This window comes from Asterias rubens, chromosome 4 (genome assembly GCF_902459465.1).
Source record: "Asterias rubens chromosome 4, eAstRub1.3, whole genome shotgun sequence".
Classification (NCBI taxonomy): Eukaryota; Metazoa; Echinodermata; class Asteroidea; order Forcipulatida; family Asteriidae; genus Asterias; species Asterias rubens.
The window spans coordinates 15,170,383-15,193,199 of NC_047065.1; the positions used below are offsets into that span (position 1 = coordinate 15,170,383).

Consider the following 22,817-nt stretch of genomic DNA (forward strand, 5'->3'; position numbering starts at 1 on the left):
TGTAAAAAATGAGCTTGGCACAATTTACCTTTATCATGGTGCGGGCATCCGTGTCTGGCACCCTATATGCAACAGTGACAGTGGGAGGTCTACTTCTCACTTCATTGAAGGGACCAGGAGCAAGTTCGATCTACCCATGGTAGTTAGGCTGCATTGGATCCAATAGAAGAAAAACAAGATGGCCGCACCATGTCTAAGGTCTTTTCAACCCCCCCTCTGTCAGTGAACACAGCATCGAAAAATTTACTCTCATTAAATTATTCGCGCCTAGAGACATTTCAGTCAAGCTCAGGGGAATTTCATCCCATTTTTTAATTTTTTATAAAAGCTTAAGTTATGAAAGTAAAAACTAGCAACAATTTTTAACATAGGTCTATATAATCGTGTATGCTACAAATTAATCGCTACATGTAATACTGAAACAATTTTAATTACATGTAACGGCTTTGTAAATGTCGGTGACTTTTGGTACAAAAGGTAACTTTTACTATTAATTTATATATTTACTCAAAACTAATATTAAGCTTGTAAACTTAATTAAGATTTAACCCAACCTTGCCCTGTGATTACGTCTTTAAAGAAATTTTTTAAAGATGAACTTTTTTATTCTGAATATTTCTTAATGCAAATTATTTGATGAAAAATGCTTCCAGATTCCAAATTTTCTCAGTAGATATTTCGTCTTCAGGTTTCAGTTCACAGTATTATAAGTAACATGAGTATGGAATTTTTGTAATAATAATTTATTCTTAAAATTTGTTCTTTTTTAACTTATGGAAACTGATGTCAGATTTGCTCTAGCAGTGGTTGGCACCAGCCGGCCCCCCTCCAGCCTAAAACTACCTGGATCTGGATGAGGACAGGGTGATTGCCACCTTTATGAGTCCAATCCCCACCTGTGGGTCCTATATCCCCATATGTTGGTCCTGAATCCCGATAGTAGTTGGTAGACGTCTGTCGCAGACGACAATGTCAATGACATCTTCCTCTCCTCATCTTGTTGTCAGTTTGTTGGTGATCATGTTGGTCCTAAATCCCCATGTTAGTCCTAAATCCCCTAATGTGGGACCTAAATCCCCTAAGGTGGGACCTAAATCCCCATATGTTAGTCCTAATTCCCCATATGTTAGTCCTAATTCCCCTAATGTGGGACCTAAATCCCCATATGTTAGTCCTAATTCCCCTAATGTGGGACCTAATTCCCCTAATGTGGGACCTAAATCCCCATATGTTAGTCCTAATTCCCCTAATGTGGGACCTAATTCCCCTAATGTGGGACCTAAATCCCCATATGTTAGTCCTAAATCCCCTAATGTGGGACCTAAATCCCCATATGTTGGTCATAATAAAACCCCACCTTTGGGTCCTAAATCTCCTCATGTGGGTTCTTAACACTCAGATGTGGCCCTTAATTCCCCCCTGTGGGTCCCATGTTCTCCTACATGGGTCCTAAATTCCCTTATGTGGATCATAAATCCCAACATAAGGTCCTAAATCTCACACACGACAAAATAGTATAATGAAAAATCTATATAATGAATAGGGTAGATGACCTTAGCTTTCGATCCAATCCGGACCTTCTTCAGAGGCATAAAACAAGTACAAACAAATACATATCCATTTATAGAAAAAGAGAGGGGGAAAGGGATTAAGGAAAGGATCCAGAAAGAAGCGGGAAAATAACAGCCAATCAAAGTTTCTATTTCAGAAACAATATTGGTGGCTATGAACCAAAAAATCTAAATATATAAAGTCACTGGCAACCACGTCTATTTATCAAAAAATAGGGTTGCTGAATGGTTTTTCTTCCCAAACAGGGGGAGAAGGGCATCCCGGACCCCAGTTTTGCAAGTTTGGGCGAACAACGCTAAATTGAAATGAGGTTCATGGTATTTTACTGTTCGTTTTATTAATTTGGGTTTTAAAAGGTCTGCTGTGCAATTTGGAGCGTTTATGGTTTTATTTCAAGATTCTTGTAAATTTTATCTTGTTTCTTTTGAACTGTAGAGGCTCGATATACCAGCTTGTGCATGGGGGTGGGGGTAGAGTTGAGAGGCAAGAGTTGGTCAGGACTGGAATTTCATCTTTTGGGGCAAGCCCATTTTCATTTTGCAAAGGTTACTTCCATTGGAATTTTTTTTAAAGTGTAATGGAAACCTGTTAAAAGGGTCACTAAGGGCAACAAAAGGCCACGGCCTTCGTGGTATATTTCATTCCAGACCTGGAACTCTGAACAAAAAAGGACAATTAAAGGAGATTGCACAAGACTTTACTTTTGATCTCAGTTTTTAAGTTTATTTCCTCAGAATGCTCAAAGAGAATCTATCCTGTTTTTTATTCCAAACTTTTAGTCACACGTACTGTCACATTATATTAATGTACTTTTGTTTTACAAACAAACATTTTTTTTCTACTTTTTATGCATAAATTGGAAGACATAATGCAGTGACCTGTTTTACCGTTGTATAAATTGTTTTGTAAATAATTGGAGTTCTAATGAAGTATACGATCAAATCAGTCTGGATCTTGGTGCTTATCAATAAATAAATAAAAACTCAACAGAAAAAGTTGTAACAGTGTTTTTTCCTTTTTCCTTTTGTGACTATAGATATTTCTCACTTGACGCCACAAAGTAAAGTCCACCATCTTTACCGCAATGATTGTCGCAATGATTGTCGCAACTCTTACGTTATGCGTAAATACCACATGATTATTCAGTAAACCACATGGGGCCAACAACGTCTTATGGTATTTTGTGGCAGCGGTAGTGATCCCGACTGCGATCGTTCACTACATTTTGTACTAAACAAAAATGCATTTTCCTCTTTTTTTCTCGCTTCTTTTCGCTTTTATTTTAATGGGCATTTTTGCAATTTTTTTCATGATGCCTGGGGACACCTGGGGGACACTGGAAAATGGTTTGGGGCACTAGCTAATGTTGCCCGAAAGATGGCATCTCTCGGGTGCTATCTGCTGCAGATAGTCTGCATGAATTTTTTAGCTGTCTACTTGGTTGCTGTAGTCCAAGTGGACATCAAGTTTTCCGTAGGTATTCTGAAGAATCTTCAGAAGCTTCTGTTGGATTTGGTCAACTTGCTCAGGTGGGCAGTAATCATCATGTGAAGACCTAAAAAAACATCACGAGGAAAGAGTGTACAGTGAGGACATGTTTAAAAAAAAGGCAGTGGACACTATTGGTAATTACTCAAAATAATTATTAGCATAAAACCTTTCTTGGTGATGAGTAATATGGAGAGGTTGATGGTATAAAACCTTGTGAGAAACAGCTCCCTCTGAAGTGCCATAGTTTTTGAGAAAGAAGTAATTTTCCACGGATTTGATTTCGAGACCTCAGATTTACAACTTGAGGTCTTGAAATCAACCATCTAAACGCATACAACTTCGTGTGACAATGGTTATTTTTCTTTCATTATTATCTCGCAACTTTGATGACCGATTGAGCTCAGATTTTCACAGGTTTGTTATTTTATGCTTATGTTGAGATACACCAACTGTGAAGGCTAGTCTTTGACAATTACCAAAAGTGTCCACTGCCTTTAAAGACTCACTTGTTTGAATCTACATTTTGGCAACAGATTGCTTCCTATGTTCATTGTTTAATGTTGCTCCTGCACCACGCCTCGACAAGACCCATTGCACCATTGCTATGATGCCCTGTGCTTTTGTTGTGGTGCCCTTTGCAAAGTTCAAATATTAAATATTTTGAAAATTGCTGTGCCCCCTCAAGAACGGAATGCAAGGCCTGTAAATATTATTATATTTTTTAATTTTGGCTTGATGGACAGAGGTTTTGCATTTTTTGCATGCAGTCAATATGCATGTAGCCATGCAGTCAACATGCATGTAGCGCCTGCAAAACCGGCCGGCACCAAGACTAGTTAAGCAGAAAGAAAAGGATATTCGGTGTAGACCTGCAAGTGGTGCACAATGAGAACCATGTCACTAGCTAGTCTTGTTCAATCATTATGTGTTTTTTTAAATCGCAAACTGTAAGCTACAGGAGGATTAATTGAATACTTGGCACAATCTTACCTGGCAACAGTCACTATGACTGGTTTGGGTAAACTTGACAGCAGTGTCTCCGTAGCAACCATGAGGCTGTCAATCTCTGCCTCGGTGCTGACGTGATGGGGGAGTTCCCCGTTGTCATCGCAGGTCAGACCAGCCATGTGGATCATCTCAGCATCAAGGGGTTCACTGGTCAACGATGGACGGAGAGCGTCGATGAAGGATTTCACTTGCTTGAATCTGCGGAGCGAAAGAACAAGCAGGAATATTAGGGATGAAAGCTTATCATCTGGCTCTGAAAAGAGTCGGCGGTTATGGAAGCAGGGAATTTCGGGCCTGTAATGTAAACAGGTTTCACAGGTGAACAGGAATTTTGTTTGCTTATGTGCATGGATTGTCCGTGTTACCAGGCATTCTTTGCTAACATAGCTAGTGCAGAAATTTGGCAAAGAATGTTTTTTGTAAGCAAAATACGGCAGTAAGCAAAGTAATAAAATTGGGCCCAGGTTGGCTCTCAGTGGCTTCTTTACATGCATTTGAGGTTTGTGGATACCAGTTAAAATCCCACCACTGACCCTGGCTGGACATGTAGATTGGGTTTCAGTCCCTACCTAACCGCAAATGTGTTTACCCCATTGGATGTTTTTCCTCCCACATTGTCAAATTAAAGCCCAGGGAAAACGTCACCTTTCGTCGGACACTTCTTTGGTTTTCTCCTCCCCGTTTATGACCAATCTCAAAGCCAACTCAAGCTCCTTCAGCTGTGTAGCTCGCTCGTCTGTGCAGTCTCTTAATGCTGATTCACTGTCATCTACTGGGCCTTCAAAGCGATACAGATCCTCCAACTGACGAAATTGGGTCTTTAAAAAGAAACAATTTTCAACAAGTTTTAGTTGGAATTATGATTAAAAGGCAAAGTACACCTTTGTTTTTTTTGTACTATTCGATTTTCTTAATCCTTTATACAATTATATTAACCCGTGAAAATTTCATTTCAAACAGTGTTAGCGATTTTGAGTTATCGCCTTAAATCCAGAGCGAACATGGCTATGCAGGAAGAATAATGCAATCTGAGAACAGTTTCTGACAACAATGCTTCTCAGATTCCAGTTTTCGGGCATAAAAAGTAGTATCTTTACAACACTTCATTAACTTTTGAAGTGAAATGTTTCTCAAAATGCTGATGAAAAGCTGCTGTAGGCCTCTAACCAAAAGTTTGTATTGCAATTAATGTTAAAGGAACGTTACAGAGTTGGCAAGAAACAAAAATCTGGAAGAACACAGATTTACATAAAACTTACACGGTCTAATGATGATGATAATTTGGTGGATTACATTAAGTGCTTACACTGCCAGCAACTGTTTTGTTAACAAAAACCAATTCTGTAATGTTCCTTTAAGAATGATTACCAAAATATTAAGGGAGACTTTGAAATGCTAAGTGGTTTGAGATAAACAAACAATTCAAAATTGAAATCTTTTTAATCTCGTGAACTAAATTTCTTTATTGACTGAAAACATTTCAAATGAGTTTCAGCAAAGATCACTTGTTGCGATTTCCGTTCAAGCTGGTCTCTAACAAAAAAAATGAACATGATTTTTACACAGCTTCCCTTGCTCCTGTCCCAGTTTGTCAAATTTTTCATTTACTTTTCCAGTACACGGTGATTAATTGGACAGAATGACACACCTCTGGGTAAATTTCCTTGAAGGGATTTCTCGTTGAAAAGAAATCCAAATCGATGTCCAAAATGGTTGCATTCCCTCTTTCCATAGCAGCACTAGCAGTTACGCAAACATCATCTGAAGTAAGTTTATCGTGGCCTTTATAAGTTTGTGTTCCCTCAGTTTCACTCAATGCCGGATTATCATTTGTCTTGGAACTGTTCTTAAGTCTAAGCAAATCACTTTCTTTGTTTTCTTTGCAAGAACGGCAACCTGACTTTGCGAGAACAGCGCCCTCGCTTTCTAAGCTCTGTGTATTCCTGTCAGAGGCGCAAGTTGACTGGGAAATGGAACGGTCAGGCATACAACCACAACTGGAACAGCTTTCCTGATTTGGTGAATTACGAGACTGCGGTGGGTTGTCTGTTTTCGTTTTAAAATCGGCTGGAGCTGTGTTTGATTGTCTTGGTACTATGTCTGTATCCATGGTAACCACGTCAACTGAAAGATCTTTGGTACATTCCAAGTCCTCTTTTGGGGCATACAGACAATCGCTCATGAAGTAACCGTCCGGCCAAGTTATTCTGCAAACAAAAAATGAGGTTAAATGAAATGACAAATTCTCTGAATTACTGGTATAATAAGACTTGTAAGGACAGGGCAGTGCAGGTAAGGGCAGGGCAGAGCAGGGAAGGGCAGAGATAGAGAGAGAGGAAGGGCAGGGCGATAGCAGATTACAACATCCCTGAGTAGCTACAGACAACACAGTGGTACTGACCGAGAAAGATAAAGTCAAAATTCTCAGGCAGGCAACTGCAGTTTGTCAACAAAGAGGAAAGTTGCGAGCACAGCAAGACTTTGTCTTGTGTTTTTAAATTTTCAATGGCACGTTTGAGAACCTAAAAGCAAGGAAATCAGCTGGGCCCAATTTCATAAAGCTGTTTGGCAGAACATAAATTTGTTTGCTAGGGAAAGATGAGTGGGCCACCAGTCGCAACAATATAAACTTTATGAAATGTTGGCTGGTAACCTGTTTTGGCTAAGCAAGATTTTCCTGGGCTAAGCAATTTTTTGTGCTTACAGGCTTTATAAAATTAGGCCGGCCCTGATCATCAGCTTAAACCTTGCATGCCTGATGTCCTTAATGTAAACAGCTTCCTGTTGTTACCTGAGTTTCTTTGACTCCTTGTGCTTTCCAACAACCACCTGTCTGCTGCCCTCTGGTAGCTGGTCTGCCCAGGGTGGTTTAATCCAGACGAGGTGACGAATGTGGCCGGCATACACTGCTGGTAGAATCCAGTTCTCAATGCTGAGGGCACTGTTACAGACAACAAAGGTTTTATGTAAGATTATATTTGTAAATGTCTATGTAAATGTTTGCACGTAAAAAACACTGATTTCACAATGATTGTCGTCATCTTTCTTACAATTTCTTGATTTGTGAGATTCAAAAAGAAACATTTAAAACCCATGTTTGTATCAGACAGATTAGCTGTTGCCTGTTTGGTGTTAATATCCCCTTTTGTTGGTTGCTGAGAACCTTATAGGAAGATCATCTTAAAAAAACTTTAAAAACACACCCCTTATAGGGGTTGCGATAATTGTAACCCTCCTTTAAGAACCGTCAAGATGGCTGTGTTGGAGTGTTGGGGTTATTGCAACTATGATTGATATTAATAATAAATAGATGTAACATTTTCCATACTGCAGAACCTTAACGCAAATAGGTTATTTTAAAGTACCTGAACAGCTCATATTTATCAAATACTGTGTCTGCATCAAGCTCGGTGGCTATCTGCATGTCGGGATGGGAGTCAAAATGAAGCATGGTGACACCCTGGTAAGGGAGATGCCTGGAAGAGATGGCTCGATAGATATGTGGAAGCACCTGCAAAGAAATCATCAACTTTATGTCAATTAATGCTTCTTATTTTTGGTGATCAACGGTTTCATAAATGTGTCGGGGTGTGGGGGGGGGGGGGGGGGGGGGGTTGTGCAGTGGTGGTAGTTGGAGGGGGTGTGACCCATCCTCCCTGTTCGGGAGGATGGAGGGTTAAGATCATCGCAACTAGGAGGGGGGGCAGTGGTGGTGGTTGGAGTGGGGGGGGGGGGGGGATGCAAAATGCTGACAGAGTTCTGTGCTGTTACAATTTGCTTATATTAGTGATATTCCATACACCACTCACACCAGCTATGACGCCTAGACCATATGGGTAACAGAGAACAAGTATTATTAGTTACTACGTCTAGGTCACAACAGGGCAGGGCATGCCATGTGTGAGCAGTGCAGTGACTAGCCCAGGTTGGACTCCTCCATTGCACACTGACTGACGTCCTACCAGGGCTATGCAGTGACCACAGTTCAGTAGGCTTCCCATTGCACACTGACTGACGTCCTACCAGGGCTATGCAGTGACCACAGTTCAGTAGGCTTCCTTGGGAAGGCTTGGACTCTTGTTTAACTGGATGCTGTGTACTCCTTTTTTTTTTTTTTTTTTTAAGAAATTGACATCACTGCATATTTATACAGAAGAAAAAATTGACTTCTGCATTTTGTATGAGTATGCAGATGCCAAAAAGCCCCTCTTGCACCGAAAAAATAAAACAGTTACATTCTAAAACTAAAGTTTGCTAGTTCTATGATCCCTAGCCTCGCCCCTTTGCAGTCCCTATCTGCGTAACTTATACCATGCATGGAGGAACCTCCATGCGCACGGACGTGTATACTGACAACTATACTAAATCATTGAAAAAGTTATGAGAAATGAAAAACAAAACAAAAACAAAGTAGGCCCTTCACAGTAAACACTGACAGAGCGGTATCTATTTATATAGGATCTTACATCATTATGGTCCTCTACGACCCACACAGGTAGATCAGAAAAATGTCTCGGCTTTCCAGACATCTTAAGTAATTGCTCATCTGTCACCGCCTTTGCCTCTTTTATCTTCGATCAAGACAGTACTCGAGTCGTCGCGCCCGGCGCCGGTGACTTTCATTTATCACACGTGCTGTCAGAAAAATGAAAATTTAGGGGTGTTTTTTAAGCACAATTATTGTTTGTCACAAAAAAATCAATTAAGTATTTCATTTAATATATACACAGCCGCTGAAAAGTACAACTATGTATTTTAAAGTTTTGCCTATTCTGAAATATATCTCAAAATAAAATATTAAATCGGTTTTTAAATTGAAGAGTCTTTTGTTTTTCGGTTGTGTCGATATACACCCCTTGAAGGAATTTGGAACATCCCAATATTTCAACATGGCGGGCCAACAACATGTGTCGTGTGGTCGCGACCTGCATTGTGTGCCCGATATTTCATCTTCTACACAACTTGCTTCAGTTGCTGGGTAAGGAATACATTAAATGATAACCATAGACCCTTGTTGTTCAATTTCCTTTGATTTGTATTTTAGACTGCTGAGATTTGATGGAATATCTTTTCCGATAGGTAACTCAACGGGTTAGTCAGCATTCTACTGACGGCAACGATTAGACGTGTAAATCCGACATTGGTCCCCGGGGAGTGGGAGGCCGTCTAGTGCGCACTGGATTGTCGATTAAATTACATTCAAGAGTCAAAGCAAAACATTGGCTACATCCATACTAAAAAGTGTTTACCTCCATTAATATAAGCAATCATGTGTCATTAACAAAATCATAATAAGGAATAAATTATTATAATTAATAATAAATTAATAATATCATAAATAAATGTTAATAATAATTTCTTTAATTAAAACATTGCAGAGATTAATATCTTTGTAATTATTAAATTAGGGATTTTTTTGTGTATCCTGCCATTTGGCCAGTGCCACTATATTTTCATTCCTTATTAAAAATTATAAGCTAAAATGGGGAATATTTTCCGTACAATCCTTTCTTGCCACCATTGTTTGTTCATGATGAATGAAAAAAAAGGTGGCAGGATACATAAATTTTTCCTATTTTAATATAAGTATCTTATTATTTATTCAAATGCGATATTCCCTTTGGGAATAATTGAGTGAAAAGTTGGTGGTAGGATATGTAAACTTACAGCATACAAATTTTAATAATTACAACAATATTTATTGTTGTAAGATATGTTAAATTTGCATCAGGGATAAAGAATATTAATTTTTGTTCTTACCCATACACCGATGTGTGTATGGGTAACTGTATACTCAGTACTTTCAATTCAATTCAATTTCAATTCAAGAAAAAAATTATTTCCATACTCTCATAAAAGAATAACAACAGTTACATGTATTACGGAGTAAAGCAAAACAGTTTTTTAAGTAAGAGTAAACATAAACAAATAAATATAGTACGGGGCCGTTTTGGTAAGCATAAGCTTGTAAAAAACAGCCAGACAGACAAGAAAACGAGACAACCAGACAGGCAGACAGACAGACAGACAAAAAGGACAGATGAACATAATACATGACACAACAAATTAGTAATAGAAGCGACAACATGGCAGAACAGTTTAAGCTGAAAATAAATGAGACAAGTATTGAAAAAATATCACAGGCAAGTTACTCGGGTGGGATTCGAACCCACGACCCTTGCATTCTAAAGCAGTGTCTTACCATCTAGACTACCGAGGTTGCCCGGTAGCTAGAGGCAGTTCAAATCTTATATTGTTGTAATTAAATTAAAGTATGTATGCTCATGCTGTATTGGATATGCTGGTTGTAATGGAAGAAGTCAATGTATTTGAACAAGTGCAAATTCTAATCCGTAGTCCTAAATGTAATTAAAATATAATTAGCTTTCCGATTACTAATACTATACTATCCTCATTTGTGTAGCCAAGCTCTGAATCCTTCCTAAGGTTATTCCTCAGTCACACTTTGTCGATATAAGCTAAGCTAAGCGGTCAGTGAACAAGGTGCAATAAATACGGGTGCAGACTAGGTGTATTAACCATCTAATGTCATCATAACAAGATCATCTGGGTAGATAGGGTGTGTTCGTTTAGCTGCCCTGGGTCTGCCCCGGTGTGTGGCGGTTTAGTTTTCCAGGACGTACGTGGGTAATTATCTGCACACGTCCGTCCTGGAAAGAAAAAAACGCCACACGACGGGGTCGACCCAGGGAAGCTAAACGAACGCACCCATAGAGTACTGGCTTTCCAAAGCCTCTGCCATTTAGGCCGTTTAAAAAATAAACATGTTTAGCGTCCGGGTTTCTAAAAAAAGGGAGGAGGAGGGGCTTTTTATTTTTTATTTTTTATTTTCAAGATTTAAACAAAAAGGAAGAAAGAGGACCTTTTTTATTCAAATTCAATGACTGCCCGAAACATTTTTAAAGTAAAGTATTTTTTGTGAGACCGTTTAAATACATCCCTTTTTCCCTTTAAAAACAAAAAACAAAAACAAAAACAAAAAACGGGCGGGACGCTAAACATGTTTATTTTTAACTTGAATGGCCCTAGTTACTTTTGTCAAGTTTCTGTGGTTTGAATTTAGTTTTATAATCTTTGTAATCAGGTTTGACTTTGCTGCCATGCCAATAGTCCACCCAAGATTCAAGCGCGAGTTCCTAGAGGGCAAAGCCAAAGACAGAAAAGGAGCATTTGCAAGATCGGATCTGTTCCTATCCAGCCAAGGTGAGTTTACTTTGAACAAAGAACAATTAACTAGAGTGGGACTTGAACCTAACACCTCTGGATTAATGTGCCAGTGCTCTACCAACTGAGCATCTCCTTATGTCATTGTATTTGTTCGGGAAGAAGCCATACAACCTTTTAACTGCCGTATAGCCAGGGGTCACACCATACAACCTGGGATGGGGCAGCAGAGGGACCACTTTAAAGGCAGTGGACACTATTGGTAATTACTCAACAAAATTATCATCATAAAACCTCTCTTGATTACGAGTTATTGGGAGAGGTTGATAGTATAAAACATTGTGAGAAACAGCTCCCTCTGAAGTGACGTAGTTTTTGAGAAAGAAGTAACTTTCCAAAAATTTGATTTCGAGACCTAAAGTTTAGAATTTGAGGTCTCAAAATCAAGCATCAGAAAGCACACAACTTCTTGTGACAAGGGTGTTTTTGCTTTCATTATTATCTCGTAACTGTGACGACCGATTGAGCTCAAATGTTCACAGGTTTGTTGTTTTATGCATATGTTGAGATACACCAACTGTGAAGACTAGTCTTTTACCATTACCAATTGTTTCCACTGTCTTTAAGGGGATGCAACTTTTTGTTTCAAATATCAAGTAATAAACCACAGGGGAAAATGACTTGGTTAATTCAATATTATTATTACTGAACTAAGACAAATTAACTAGAGCGGGACATGAAACTACGACCTCTTGATTAACATGCTGGGAGTCCAACAACTGCTCTATCTAGCCATGTTTGCGGCCTCTTTTTTAAAAACTTAATTAAGTTGCATGTTTGTAGGTGGAAGCAAACTTATTAGGTAAATCCATTGTTCTGGTATGTCTGCTGCCACCTAGAGTCCAAAGCCCCCCAGTACATCAGTTTCTCGCACATCTACAGATTGGAGCTCTCTTGTTGTTGGCAAGCTGTCACCATGGTTACAGCTGGACTCTGATGATGAGACGACCCGCAAAAACTCCCAAGCTGCCCTGAAGCAGGAACTGGCGTACGCAGCTCATCTGAGCGTGCCCGCCGTGCTCGTACCGCTGACCAGCAACAAATGCGCAAACCTTGGACGATGTTTACTCAGCCACATGCAGGGCCACAGCAACCATCAGGTAAAGTTTGGATCTTTGTGGGTTTTTATTGTCGCTCAAAAAGTTGTTTGTCCTCTGTGTGATCTTGTGTTGCCACATTTATACTTTATAATGTCCAATCAAAAACATGTTCTAGACAAAAATGTCATTTAAAAAAAAAGATTTTGTTCAAGTTGATCTTTAAAAGTCTGACCCTTTAAGGGTGTCACGGCTTAGTGGTTTTAAATATCTCATCAGATTTGAATTTTGGTGGTTAAGTCATTGGAGTGTGGGTTCGAATCCTTGACGCTTGTGTCCTTGAGCAAGATACTTTGCTTCTGTTCATCTAGGGGTATAAATAGGTAGGGTAGAGCTTGATACTGTGTGTATGAAAATGCCTTTGGAGCGCCACGGCAGCTCGGAGCTATATACTTCCCAGGGAGTTGAGAAAGGTAAAAGGAATGTTATTGGCCCAATGACCAGCAGCCGAGTTCAAGAAATGCTAGGATTAATCCTATCTCGAGTAAGGAAGAGTAACCCTTCTTAACTAAGAAGAGGTTCAATGCGTCTTATGCTTTTGGAAGCGGACGTTAACTCGTCCTAAGTCCTAAGATTAATCCTAACTTAGGAAGAGTTAGGTGAAATTGACGCCTGGGCACTAGTAATAATAATAATAAAGCCATTAATGTAAAGCTCATTGATACATTGCAAAATGCGTTGATAAGAACTTGTGATTATTATTGTTTATTATTATTATTAACAAACACAGGTGTGGATTCAAGTGCCCATGTGTGCCCCGTCCAGTCTGACCGATGACCTGATTGAGAACGATCCTAAACCAGAGACTGGAGGAGGGGATAACGAGGGCATCATACCGCCCGGCCAGGACCCATGGCAGTGGTGGAACACACTGCGTAGGGTTTGCCATCACCACAAGAGACTGGGTGTAGGTGAGGAACATCTCTGAATGCATATTAATTTAAGCGCCAGAATTTTTCAGTAGAATATACAGCAAGATAAGTTCTAATTGGGAACATAATCTACCCAGCAAGTAGAAATACACATGGTGTAAGGTAATTGCAAACAAAATAAACATTTATACAGCACCATACAATGCCTTGAACTCCATATAGGATCTATCGTTTTTTGAATTTCCACCATCTGGAATAATTTTTTTTGTTTTTTTAGAGTACCACTGGCAAAAAGAAACTGTGACTTGAACAAAGCCAAAAGAATGAAGATTTTGTTTGAAGCACTAGGATTGTTTGTTCACCTTTCTAGAAAAGACCACATTAATGCACTGTGAATCACAAAGCCTCAGCTTTGAGAAACAGTTGCGAGACATTGTGAAACCAGCGGTTAGCTTGGTAGGATTCAAACCCACAACCTTGTGATTGTAAGTCCTACAGTCTAACCACTCTTGTGACGAATGAGCAGTAAGAAAGGAAGTTTTCTCCCACTTCAGTCCTTTGCTGCTTAAGGTTTGTGGACCCACCATGTGTAAATCTCTTTTGAGGAGCGTTGGTTTTGAGAAGAACTGGTGGTTGATGACTCAATGTTTTGATCTGTATGCTCTGATTGTCAATATGTTCAGTTTTAGATGTGGGAGGAAAACCCCAAATGGGTGAAAACCCATGCATTCAGGTAGGAACCACTGGACCACGGTGGCAATTGGTATTTGCCAATACACCAATCTGAGCAATTTGCATCACAACTCCTTTCTGCTGAGCTAATTTTTTTTACCTCATGAAATCATACCCTCAACTGAACCCATTGGTGATTTAAATATCTCCGTTTCTTTGCAAATTCTATCAAACATTTAAACCTTTTCTTTTACTCAAACCAAATTTCCTTTCAGCTTTGGAGATATCCACAGATCTGCCCGCCCAGACGGTCATAAATCGCTGGCTCGGAGAGCCACTCAAGTGTGCTGTGTTTTCAACGACACTATTCCTCACCAATAAGAAAGGCTACCCTGTGCTCTCCAAAGCCCACCAGACAATAGTCAATAAGTTATTTAGGGTAAGGACACATTAGCTTTACCATGAAAGTTCATCTGTGTTGGTAATTTGATACAATGTAATGTTAAACTTTTTAATCACAATATTTCCCTACATGTAATTTTCGACCAACAATTCCAATTTTCATCAGCAAGAAAACTTCTTAACTACATCAACGTGATTGGCAGAGACACCAAAGTTAGCTTGAATGGGACTTGAACCTGCAACCTTCGGATTACCATGTAGGTACTCTACCACCTTAGACATCGATCCCTATGTGGGCGGTCTCCCTATTATCTTTGTTCGTTATTGACAAAAAAGGGAAACCCCCAACAAAGGGCTAGATGGCTCAGTTGGTAGAGCCGTCAGCACGTTAATCCAGAGGTCAGAGGTTGAAGTCCCTCTTTAGTCAATTTGACCTTGTCCAAACCAAAGTTATTTATCCAGTCAGTTTTCTTTGTGGTTTATTACTTGAGAACTCATTTTGTGTTTGTTTGTTTGTTTCTTTCTTTCTTTTTTATTTCCAAATATCACAATGAATAATCATAAAACATACAAGACAAAAGAACAAAGGGTGATAAGAGGAGGGCACCAGGAAAAAGCCTAGGCTTGTACAAAGCCTGGACCCTTTATAATATAAATTAATTGGTTTTACTTTATAACAAGAACAATGTTGATTGATGAAATAAAAGTACAGTGAAAGGTATAATGCATACAGCAAAAAATAGCATAAAACAATGTTTGTTTGTGATTAAACTGTCTTTAACAATTCGTTTGCTATGCAACCTTAAATACATATTGAGAGTTGATAACAAAAAGGAAAATTAACAGAACATAATTACTTAATTGTTTGTGATGGTTTCCCTTGTGTAGCTTGATGTTCAAATGATGATTACCGGCATCAACCACCACCCAGACAAGGGTATACGAGCTTACCAACAATACATGGACCATCTGTTCCAGAACCAACAACCACTGACTGGTGTTGAAGCCTTCGCTAAGGGCTACGAGGACTACCTACAGTGCCCTCTACAGGTATGAATTTCATAAAGCTGTTATAATACTGCTTAGCAAATTTCTTTGCCTACCGTCGCCTTAAAGCCATTATACACTTTCGGTAAACAGTATTGTCCAAGTCCCACACTTTGTGTATCACAACTTATATATAAAATAACAATCCTGTGAAAATTTATGCTCAATCGGACATCGGAGTCAGGAGAAAAAAACGGGAAAACCCACTCCTGTTTCCGCGCGTTTCGCCGTGTCATGACATGTGATTAAAAAAGTAAATCCGTAATTCTCGCTATCGAGAATTTATATTGTTTTACCGTTTTCTCAAAAAGTAAAGCATTTCATGGACTAATATTTCAAGAGAAGTCTTTCACCATTACCTTCTGTAAACCCTGTAAATTATTTGTAAATCTGTGAACTTTTTTTGTTTTTTTCTGTACCGAAAGGGTCCAATGGCTTTAACAAAGGCTCTCTATTTACTCACATAGGGGACAAAATCTCTGGGGACAGATTTTCCTAGGACACCAGCATAAAGTAGGCCCTACTGAAGCAATGATTCATGTAAATATTTGACCTGCCTCAATTGATTTTTTATTTTGTTATCTCTTTCTCTCTGTTCAGCCACTAGCAGATAACTTGGAGTCTCAGACTTATGAAATCTTTGAGAAAGATCCTGTCAAGTACACCAGCTACCAGAAGGCTGTGTTCCAGGCACTCAAAGACAGGGTACCAGACAGTGAGAAAGACACCAAGACATCGTGAGTACATAATTCTTTACATTTATTGCGAGCTGTGAAGCAGAGTGGGCCTATGTAATGACAATTTCCATTCTTCTGTCCAGGCTGTCCTTACATTCCGTCTCTAGGACCCCCAGGTTTTCCCTGATCTCTGGTGTTTTTCTTCCCAAATCTATTAACGTGAAAGTTAGTTTTAGCTGGAGAGGAGAGCCTCTTGACAGGAAGCTTTTTTCTTTTAGGCAATCCTTCTGGCTCCAGTTGGTTCTCTCTCTCCTTCCTCTGTATTTTAATTGCTAGGTACTGTACTTTAAAGGCAGTGGACACTATTGGTAATTATCAAAGACTAGCCTTCACAGTTGGTGTACCTCAACATATGCATAAAATAACTAACCTGTGAAAATTTGAGCTCAATCGGTCGTCGAAGTTGCGAGATATTAATGAAAGAAAAAACACCCTTGCCACACGAAGTTATGTGCGTTGAGATGGTTGATTTCGAGACCTCAAGTTCTAAATCTGAGGTCTCGAAATCAAATTCGTGGAAAATTACTTCTTTCTCGAAACTATGGCACTTCAGAGGGAGCTGTTTCTCACAATGTTTTATACCATCAACCTCTCCCTATTACTCGTCACCAAGAAAGGTTTTATTCTAATAATTATTTTGAGTAATTACCAATAGTGTCCACTGCCTTTAAATGTATTACCAATGTGCATTATTGTACTCTTTATCTGCCTGGGAAATGAAATATTATTTATTAATAGTTAATTTCATTCCACCAATAATGATTAAAAAACACTTCCGGTATTTAATACTGAGTTCTGGTTTTAGTGTACAATAAGATTAAGCAGTAACAACAAAAATATTAAGTAACGATACAAAAATAACAAAGTAAATAAAAAATGGATATAAATAATAACTACCTTAGGGAGACCAAACTCGGCTGACTTGTGCCTATCTCTTGCAGTATCGTGATGGTGCTCGGTGCAGGTAGAGGTCCCCTAGTGACAGCCTCCCTCAAGGCAGCTGAGCAAGCAGACAGGAAAGTCATTGTGTATGCTGTGGAGAAGAATCCAAACGCAGCCGTTACGTAAGTACAACATCTCTCTTGGGAAAACAAAAAGTGTGTGTGTGTGTGTGTGTTTTTTTAGGTAAGGTTTGCGGAAGCACCATACTTGTAAAACTTTTTTGAGGATTGTTGGTTTTAAAAAGAACCAGTGGTTGATGACTGGAAAAAAATTGCTTGACAATTTGCTAAGCAAAATTTGAGTCAAGCACCATCCACAACAATGCAAACTTAACTTACTAGTAATGTGATCTGCTAAGCAAAATTATTTTGTTTTAAACAAGTTTTTGCTTTACACAGAGGCTTAATAAAATTTGACTTTTATTAACCATGCTTTGGAAAATTGGTGTATTCTATAAATATTTTTCTTGAAATTTGATCAAGTGAACATTTTTAGAAGGTTAAATATTGATTTGTTTGTAATTAAGTCTACAATGAGTATGAAATTTGTGTAGTCCATAATTTTTGTTTTATTTGTTAAGGGTGTAGATTTTAATTTTAAATGTGAACTATTCCCAAGGTATTTTTATTATTAAGTAGGGACACCGCCAATATAGGGCTAGATAGCTCAGTTGGTAGAGCGCCGGCACGTTAATCCGGAGGTCGTTGGTTCGAATCCCACTCTAGTCAATTCTTTGTTCAACCCCCAAAATCATTTCAAAATTTACCCAGTCAGTTTCCCTTGTGGTTTATATTGATATCTTTATTATTAAGTGTTAAATGTGCTAATAATTGAAGTAAAAATGTATTTATGGTTTTGATTGTACTTTTTCCCCACAGTCTATTCGCTTTGAAAGAAGACAAGTGGGGTGACAATGTGATGGTCATTCAGAGCGATATGAGAGACTGGGAGGCACCAGAGAAGGCCGACATCATCGTCAGTGAACTCCTTGGGGCATTCGGTGACAACGAGCTGTCACCCGAGTGTCTGGACGGTGCTCAGCCATTCCTCAAAGGTGGGTCTTGGAGATGCAGTGGACACTATTGGTAATTTTCAAAGGCTAGTTTTCACAGTTAGTGTATCTTGACATATGTATATAATAACAAACCTGTGAAAATTTGGGCTCAATCGGTCTTCGAACTTGCATGCTTTTAGATGTTTGATTTCGAGACCTCAAGTTCTAAATCTGAGGTCTTGAAATCAAATTTGTGGAAAACTACTTCTTTCTCGAAAATTATGGCGCTTCAGAGGAAGCCGTTTCTCACATTGTTTTATATCATCAACCTCTCCCCATTACTCGTCACCAAGAAAGGTTTTATGCCAATAATTATTTTGAGTAACTACCAATAGCGTCCACTGCCTTTAAACATGTGTACGTTATTAGCTTAACCATGTGTGACTATTGTTCCTAAAGACACCAGTCTATTTTATTGGTCAAATCCATCAGTCCTTCATGTTAAAACCAAAGTTTAGTGTCCATTGACTAACAGTTGTCAATGTTTTTGTTTTCCCGTTGTCACAGATGATTGTATAAGTATTCCCAGTGCATATACGTCTTATCTTAGCCCAATCATGTCCCACAAGCTGTACAACGAGGTCCGCCTGTGCAAGGATAAAGACAAGAACCAAGACGTATGTATATATTCACAAATCATGTTTGTCTGTTTGTGGGGCTGTCAGTTTGTTTGTTTGTTTGTTTATTTGTTTGTTGTTGTATGTTGATGTCTGCTGTTTTTTTTGTTTTAGCCAAGTTTTAAGGTTGGCAGGCTTGTAGAAGTCTGTCTGTTTAGTTTATGTCAGCCTCTGTTTGTATGCTCAAAGATCAGAATTGCCTTACACTGAATTCTGTGCTTCTCTCTTGTAGGGTGTATGTACTTTTTCCTAACAAAAAACACAATGTCCACAGATTTACATTAAACTTACACAGTTTAAAGATTATAATGGTAGAAAGCTTACCTTGAAATTTTACTTACTGAGGTGCTGTAGTTTTTGAGAAATGAGCAAAAGTAATAATTTTCGCCTCAGTTTTAGCATGTAAAAACGTATTAACCAGTTATGCTATGGTTTTGGTATAATTATCATAACTGGTTAAGGGGATTTTAAATGCTAAAATCATTTTGGTCTCATGAGACCAAAATTATTTTGTGACTTGTTTTACTCATTTCTCAAAAACTACAAAACCTTAGTTAGTAATATTTGAAGGGAAGCTTTCCACTATCATTATCTTCAAACCATGTAAGTTAAATGTAAGTCGGTGGACATTTTGAAAAAGTACCTAAATCCTTTAAGTCCATTAGGGCGTTAGCCGATCCGTGGTGGTCCGAGAAACAAACACTGTGGAAGCCTCCCTGTCCAGAGCTCTTGTCGTTAGCTCATGCATTTTATGTTTTTTAAAGATGTCAGTCCATCTGGCTTTCGGTCCTCCTCTTCCAACGCTACCAGCAACACGTCATTCCATGCACTAAGTTCTCATAAAATCATCAATGATGAGAAATTTCAGATTTTAAGTTGAATTCTGCCGGGTAAACAAGAAATATAGTATTTTCTCCAAATAAATTGAGTCATGCTTTTTTGTAGCACTGATGATACTGTTCTAAAATTTCATTGAAATCAATCACTCCAGGGAATATCAAAAGATGGAAATGCCATTCAGTGAATGTACCTCTTAAGACCTGGGGTGGATTTCACAAAGAGTTGGACTAGTCTTATCTCGAGTTAGGACGAGTTACTAATCCTAACTTAGGACTAGCTGTACGTTTTTGATATCTCTTAGGACTAGTCCTAAATTAGGACTAGTCCTAAATTAGGACTAGTCCTAACTCTTTGTGAAATCGACCCCTGGACCCCAGTCTCAGAATTTTATGTCAGGAGTGACTCTCATTCCAGAATGATGCAATTAATGGGTGCTGTGAGGATTCTGTGGCTGTACTTGTTACTGTGTGTTTTTGTCCTGTTCAGTTACCTGCTTGTCCCACGCATTATAGTGTCTTGTCTCACTCTTTGTTTGTCAGCTATGTACATTATAACACCACCATCTTTTCTCTCTTTTGTGTACATGTATGTATACCTGCTCAGTTGTACTTGTAGCTGTGTGTTTTTGTCCTGTACATTAGAAAATTGGTCCCATTTGTCGTAGTGTCTTGTCTAACTCTAGTCACCGTGGTCAAGTGGTTAGACTGCAGGACTTGCAATCACATGGTTGTGGGTTCGAATCCCCAGCTAACCGCTGACTAGAATAAATATTGTCGTCTAGTTAATGAACCACAATTTCTTGGTTTGTGTAATTCATAATCATAGACGTTAAACCAATGTTTGTGAGAGAGATTGGCTGTTGCCAGTGTTAGGCGTTTGCCGAGTTCCCTTGATGGGAAGATCATTCAAACAAACAAACAAACTCTTTGTCTGTCAGCTATGTGCGTTATAACACCACCATTTCTTCTCTAATGTTGGGCTGTACTGTTACTGTGTGTTTTTGTCCCAGTACAGTAACCTGATTGTCCAATGTTTTGTAATGTATTACTTTTTGTATTGTCAGTTATGTGCATAATAACACCCCCATCTCTTCTCTTCCGAAGGCTCATTTTGAGACGCCGTACGTCGTCCACCTCCACAACGTGACTCGTCTTGCCGATCCCATCCCACTCTTCACCTTCACCCATCCCAACCAGAACAACCTTGACAACACACGGTACAGGGCAGTGAACTTTGACATGGAGGAGGATGCCGAGGTCCACGGCTTCGCCGGATACTTTGACACAGTACTATACAAAGATGTCCTACTTAGTGAGTACATTTGTTTAAAAGAATGACGGTTTGAAACTAAGGGCCATGTCACTAGGTCCCAATTTCAAACAGCTGTTAAGCAGAAAAAAATACTGCTTTATAAGTTTTTTTGCTAAGCAAAAGTTGAGTGTGGCACCAGTCACAACAATGTATACTAAATGTAATTTTGGCTGGTAATCCGTTTGTATTACGAAATTTATTTCTGTGCTAAGCAAGTTTATATGCAAACAGGCTTTATAAAACTGGGCCATGGAGGCAATTTACTGGTTAAAAAAAGAGTTATCAAGTAATAAACCACAAGGGAAAAGATACACAGTCAGTTTCCCATTGTGGGTTATTACTGGATATTTTAAATAATTAGTGGCATCCTCTTAAAGGTTTGCTGTTATACAAAGTAAAGATACTTAAAGTTAAACCTTGTAAAAATAATTCAATTGGAAAAAATAATTTTGGACATTGCTATATTTTTAAATGATTTATTTTCTTTAAAAATAATATACTTCAGGAACGCCCACATAAATAGGTCACTTGCTGACATATGGCTGTTGGCTGTTGATAATCACAACGCAGTGCCTAGAAGCCCATATTTTGTTATTTTTTCTTTTTTACTTCAGACATACATTTTAAAATTTTTCTCTCAAATATTTGCAGGTACCAATCCACAAACATTTTCTGAAGGCATGTTCAGTTGGTTTTCCATCTTCTTCCCATTGAAGGTAAGTTAAAAACTGAGTACGAGGCTCTGTACAGTTTACTCGTACAAACAAATTTGTACAGTTCACATGCATAACTAATCGAATTGTACATTTGTTGTCTTAAAGCATTTTAGTTTGTTTGTTGTTTTTGATGTTTTTTTTGCATATTTGGCATTTTGTTGCCTTGTGTTACTCTGATTTTGTTCCTGGTGGTATAGAGTGCTGTTGTTGCTTATGTGGGGTTTGTTCTAGGTGTATTTGTTTATCTCTTGTTCTGTGTTTTGCTTTTTCTAAAGGGCCCCCAGGGAGAACAGTGTTTTTACACTGAAGGGGCTACCCTGTTAAAATAATACTTAATAATAAAAAATAATAATAATGTTGGATTGTATTTGTCAGTGGCCATTTTAATACAAGCCTCCTTTAGGCTTCTGAAAATGCCCCCATATTGGTTTTGCTCCTAATCCATTTCATTGTTAGGTGTTCAGGCCAACAGCCCAGAACGCCTCTTTTTTTGTTTAGTTTTCTTCAATCAGTACTTGAGTGTCTTTGATTTAAATAACTGTCTAATTTTTTCAATGTTTTGACTAGCATGTTCTAGTCATCGTCGGGATCTATAGTTTAAGATTCAGTATTCAATTAAAAAGTAACTAATAAATGCCTATCATTGTATTAATTTTTCAAGGAACCAGTACATGTGTCTGCCAAAGATCAGCTGGTCGTTCACTTCTGGCGCAACTCTACAACTCGCAACGTGTGGTACGAGTGGTGCATATCCGCACCCCTGACCACGCCGATACACAACATCAACGGCAGATCCTACACTATCGGAATGTAATGTTAACCCACCAGATAGGAAACCTAACGGTCAGTCAGTCATCTCAGTTTTGATGCTCGATGTCATAGGCCCTTTTCGAAACGACTGGATTTGACTTTGGATTCGGCTCACGCTAGCTGTTTTGACAAATGTGCGTGCTCTGCAAGTACGCACCCAGGGTTTCAGTCGAGAGTACGGAACCTCAAGCCCAATCCAAAGCCGTTGTTTCGAAAAGGGCCATAATTATTGTTCTATTTAGCCCGAGACTGGTCCCCTGTCCTTATCCGCAAGACAGGTATTGGTTGTACAGAACCAGTGATATTATACAAGTATTGACTGCTTCGAGTGCTATGGTTAAAACTATGACTCCCGAGGTGATCCCCGCAGCGTTCTATTTTCTA

The 22,817-nt window shown here is 38.8% G+C and overlaps 2 protein-coding genes across 5 annotated transcripts; one reads left to right on the forward strand and one right to left on the reverse strand.

Moving 5' to 3' along the window:
- Window positions 1-1,659: 1,659 nt before the first annotated feature.
- Window positions 1,660-8,691, reverse strand: LOC117289692 (UPF0489 protein C5orf22 homolog). Of its 4 annotated transcripts, none has more exons than XM_033770927.1 (7): window positions 8,538-8,691; window positions 7,437-7,582; window positions 6,863-7,012; window positions 5,720-6,278; window positions 4,717-4,889; window positions 4,054-4,269; window positions 1,660-3,127 (listed from the first exon to the last, which is right to left on the reverse strand). In XM_033770927.1, exons 1-7 carry the CDS (start codon window positions 8,598-8,600, stop codon window positions 2,998-3,000), a joined length of 1,437 nt encoding a protein of 478 aa, XP_033626818.1. In that variant the 5' UTR covers window positions 8,601-8,691; the 3' UTR covers window positions 1,660-2,997. The 4 variants fall into 4 exon arrangements, with proteins under 4 accessions (XP_033626818.1, XP_033626821.1, XP_033626822.1 ...); XM_033770930.1 differs by lacking the exon at window positions 8,538-8,691 and adding an exon at window positions 8,383-8,485; XM_033770931.1 differs by lacking the exon at window positions 8,538-8,691 and adding an exon at window positions 8,095-8,340.
- Window positions 8,692-8,960: 269 nt separating this feature from the next.
- Window positions 8,961-22,817, forward strand: LOC117289668 (protein arginine N-methyltransferase 5-like). The gene is made up of 13 exons (XM_033770893.1): window positions 8,961-9,049; window positions 11,177-11,295; window positions 12,199-12,416; window positions 13,144-13,324; window positions 14,233-14,396; window positions 15,248-15,409; window positions 16,007-16,143; window positions 17,085-17,207; window positions 17,964-18,139; window positions 18,647-18,756; window positions 20,700-20,907; window positions 21,559-21,623; window positions 22,285-22,817. Exons 1-13 carry the CDS (start codon window positions 8,961-8,963, stop codon window positions 22,435-22,437), a joined length of 1,905 nt encoding a protein of 634 aa, XP_033626784.1. The 3' UTR covers window positions 22,438-22,817.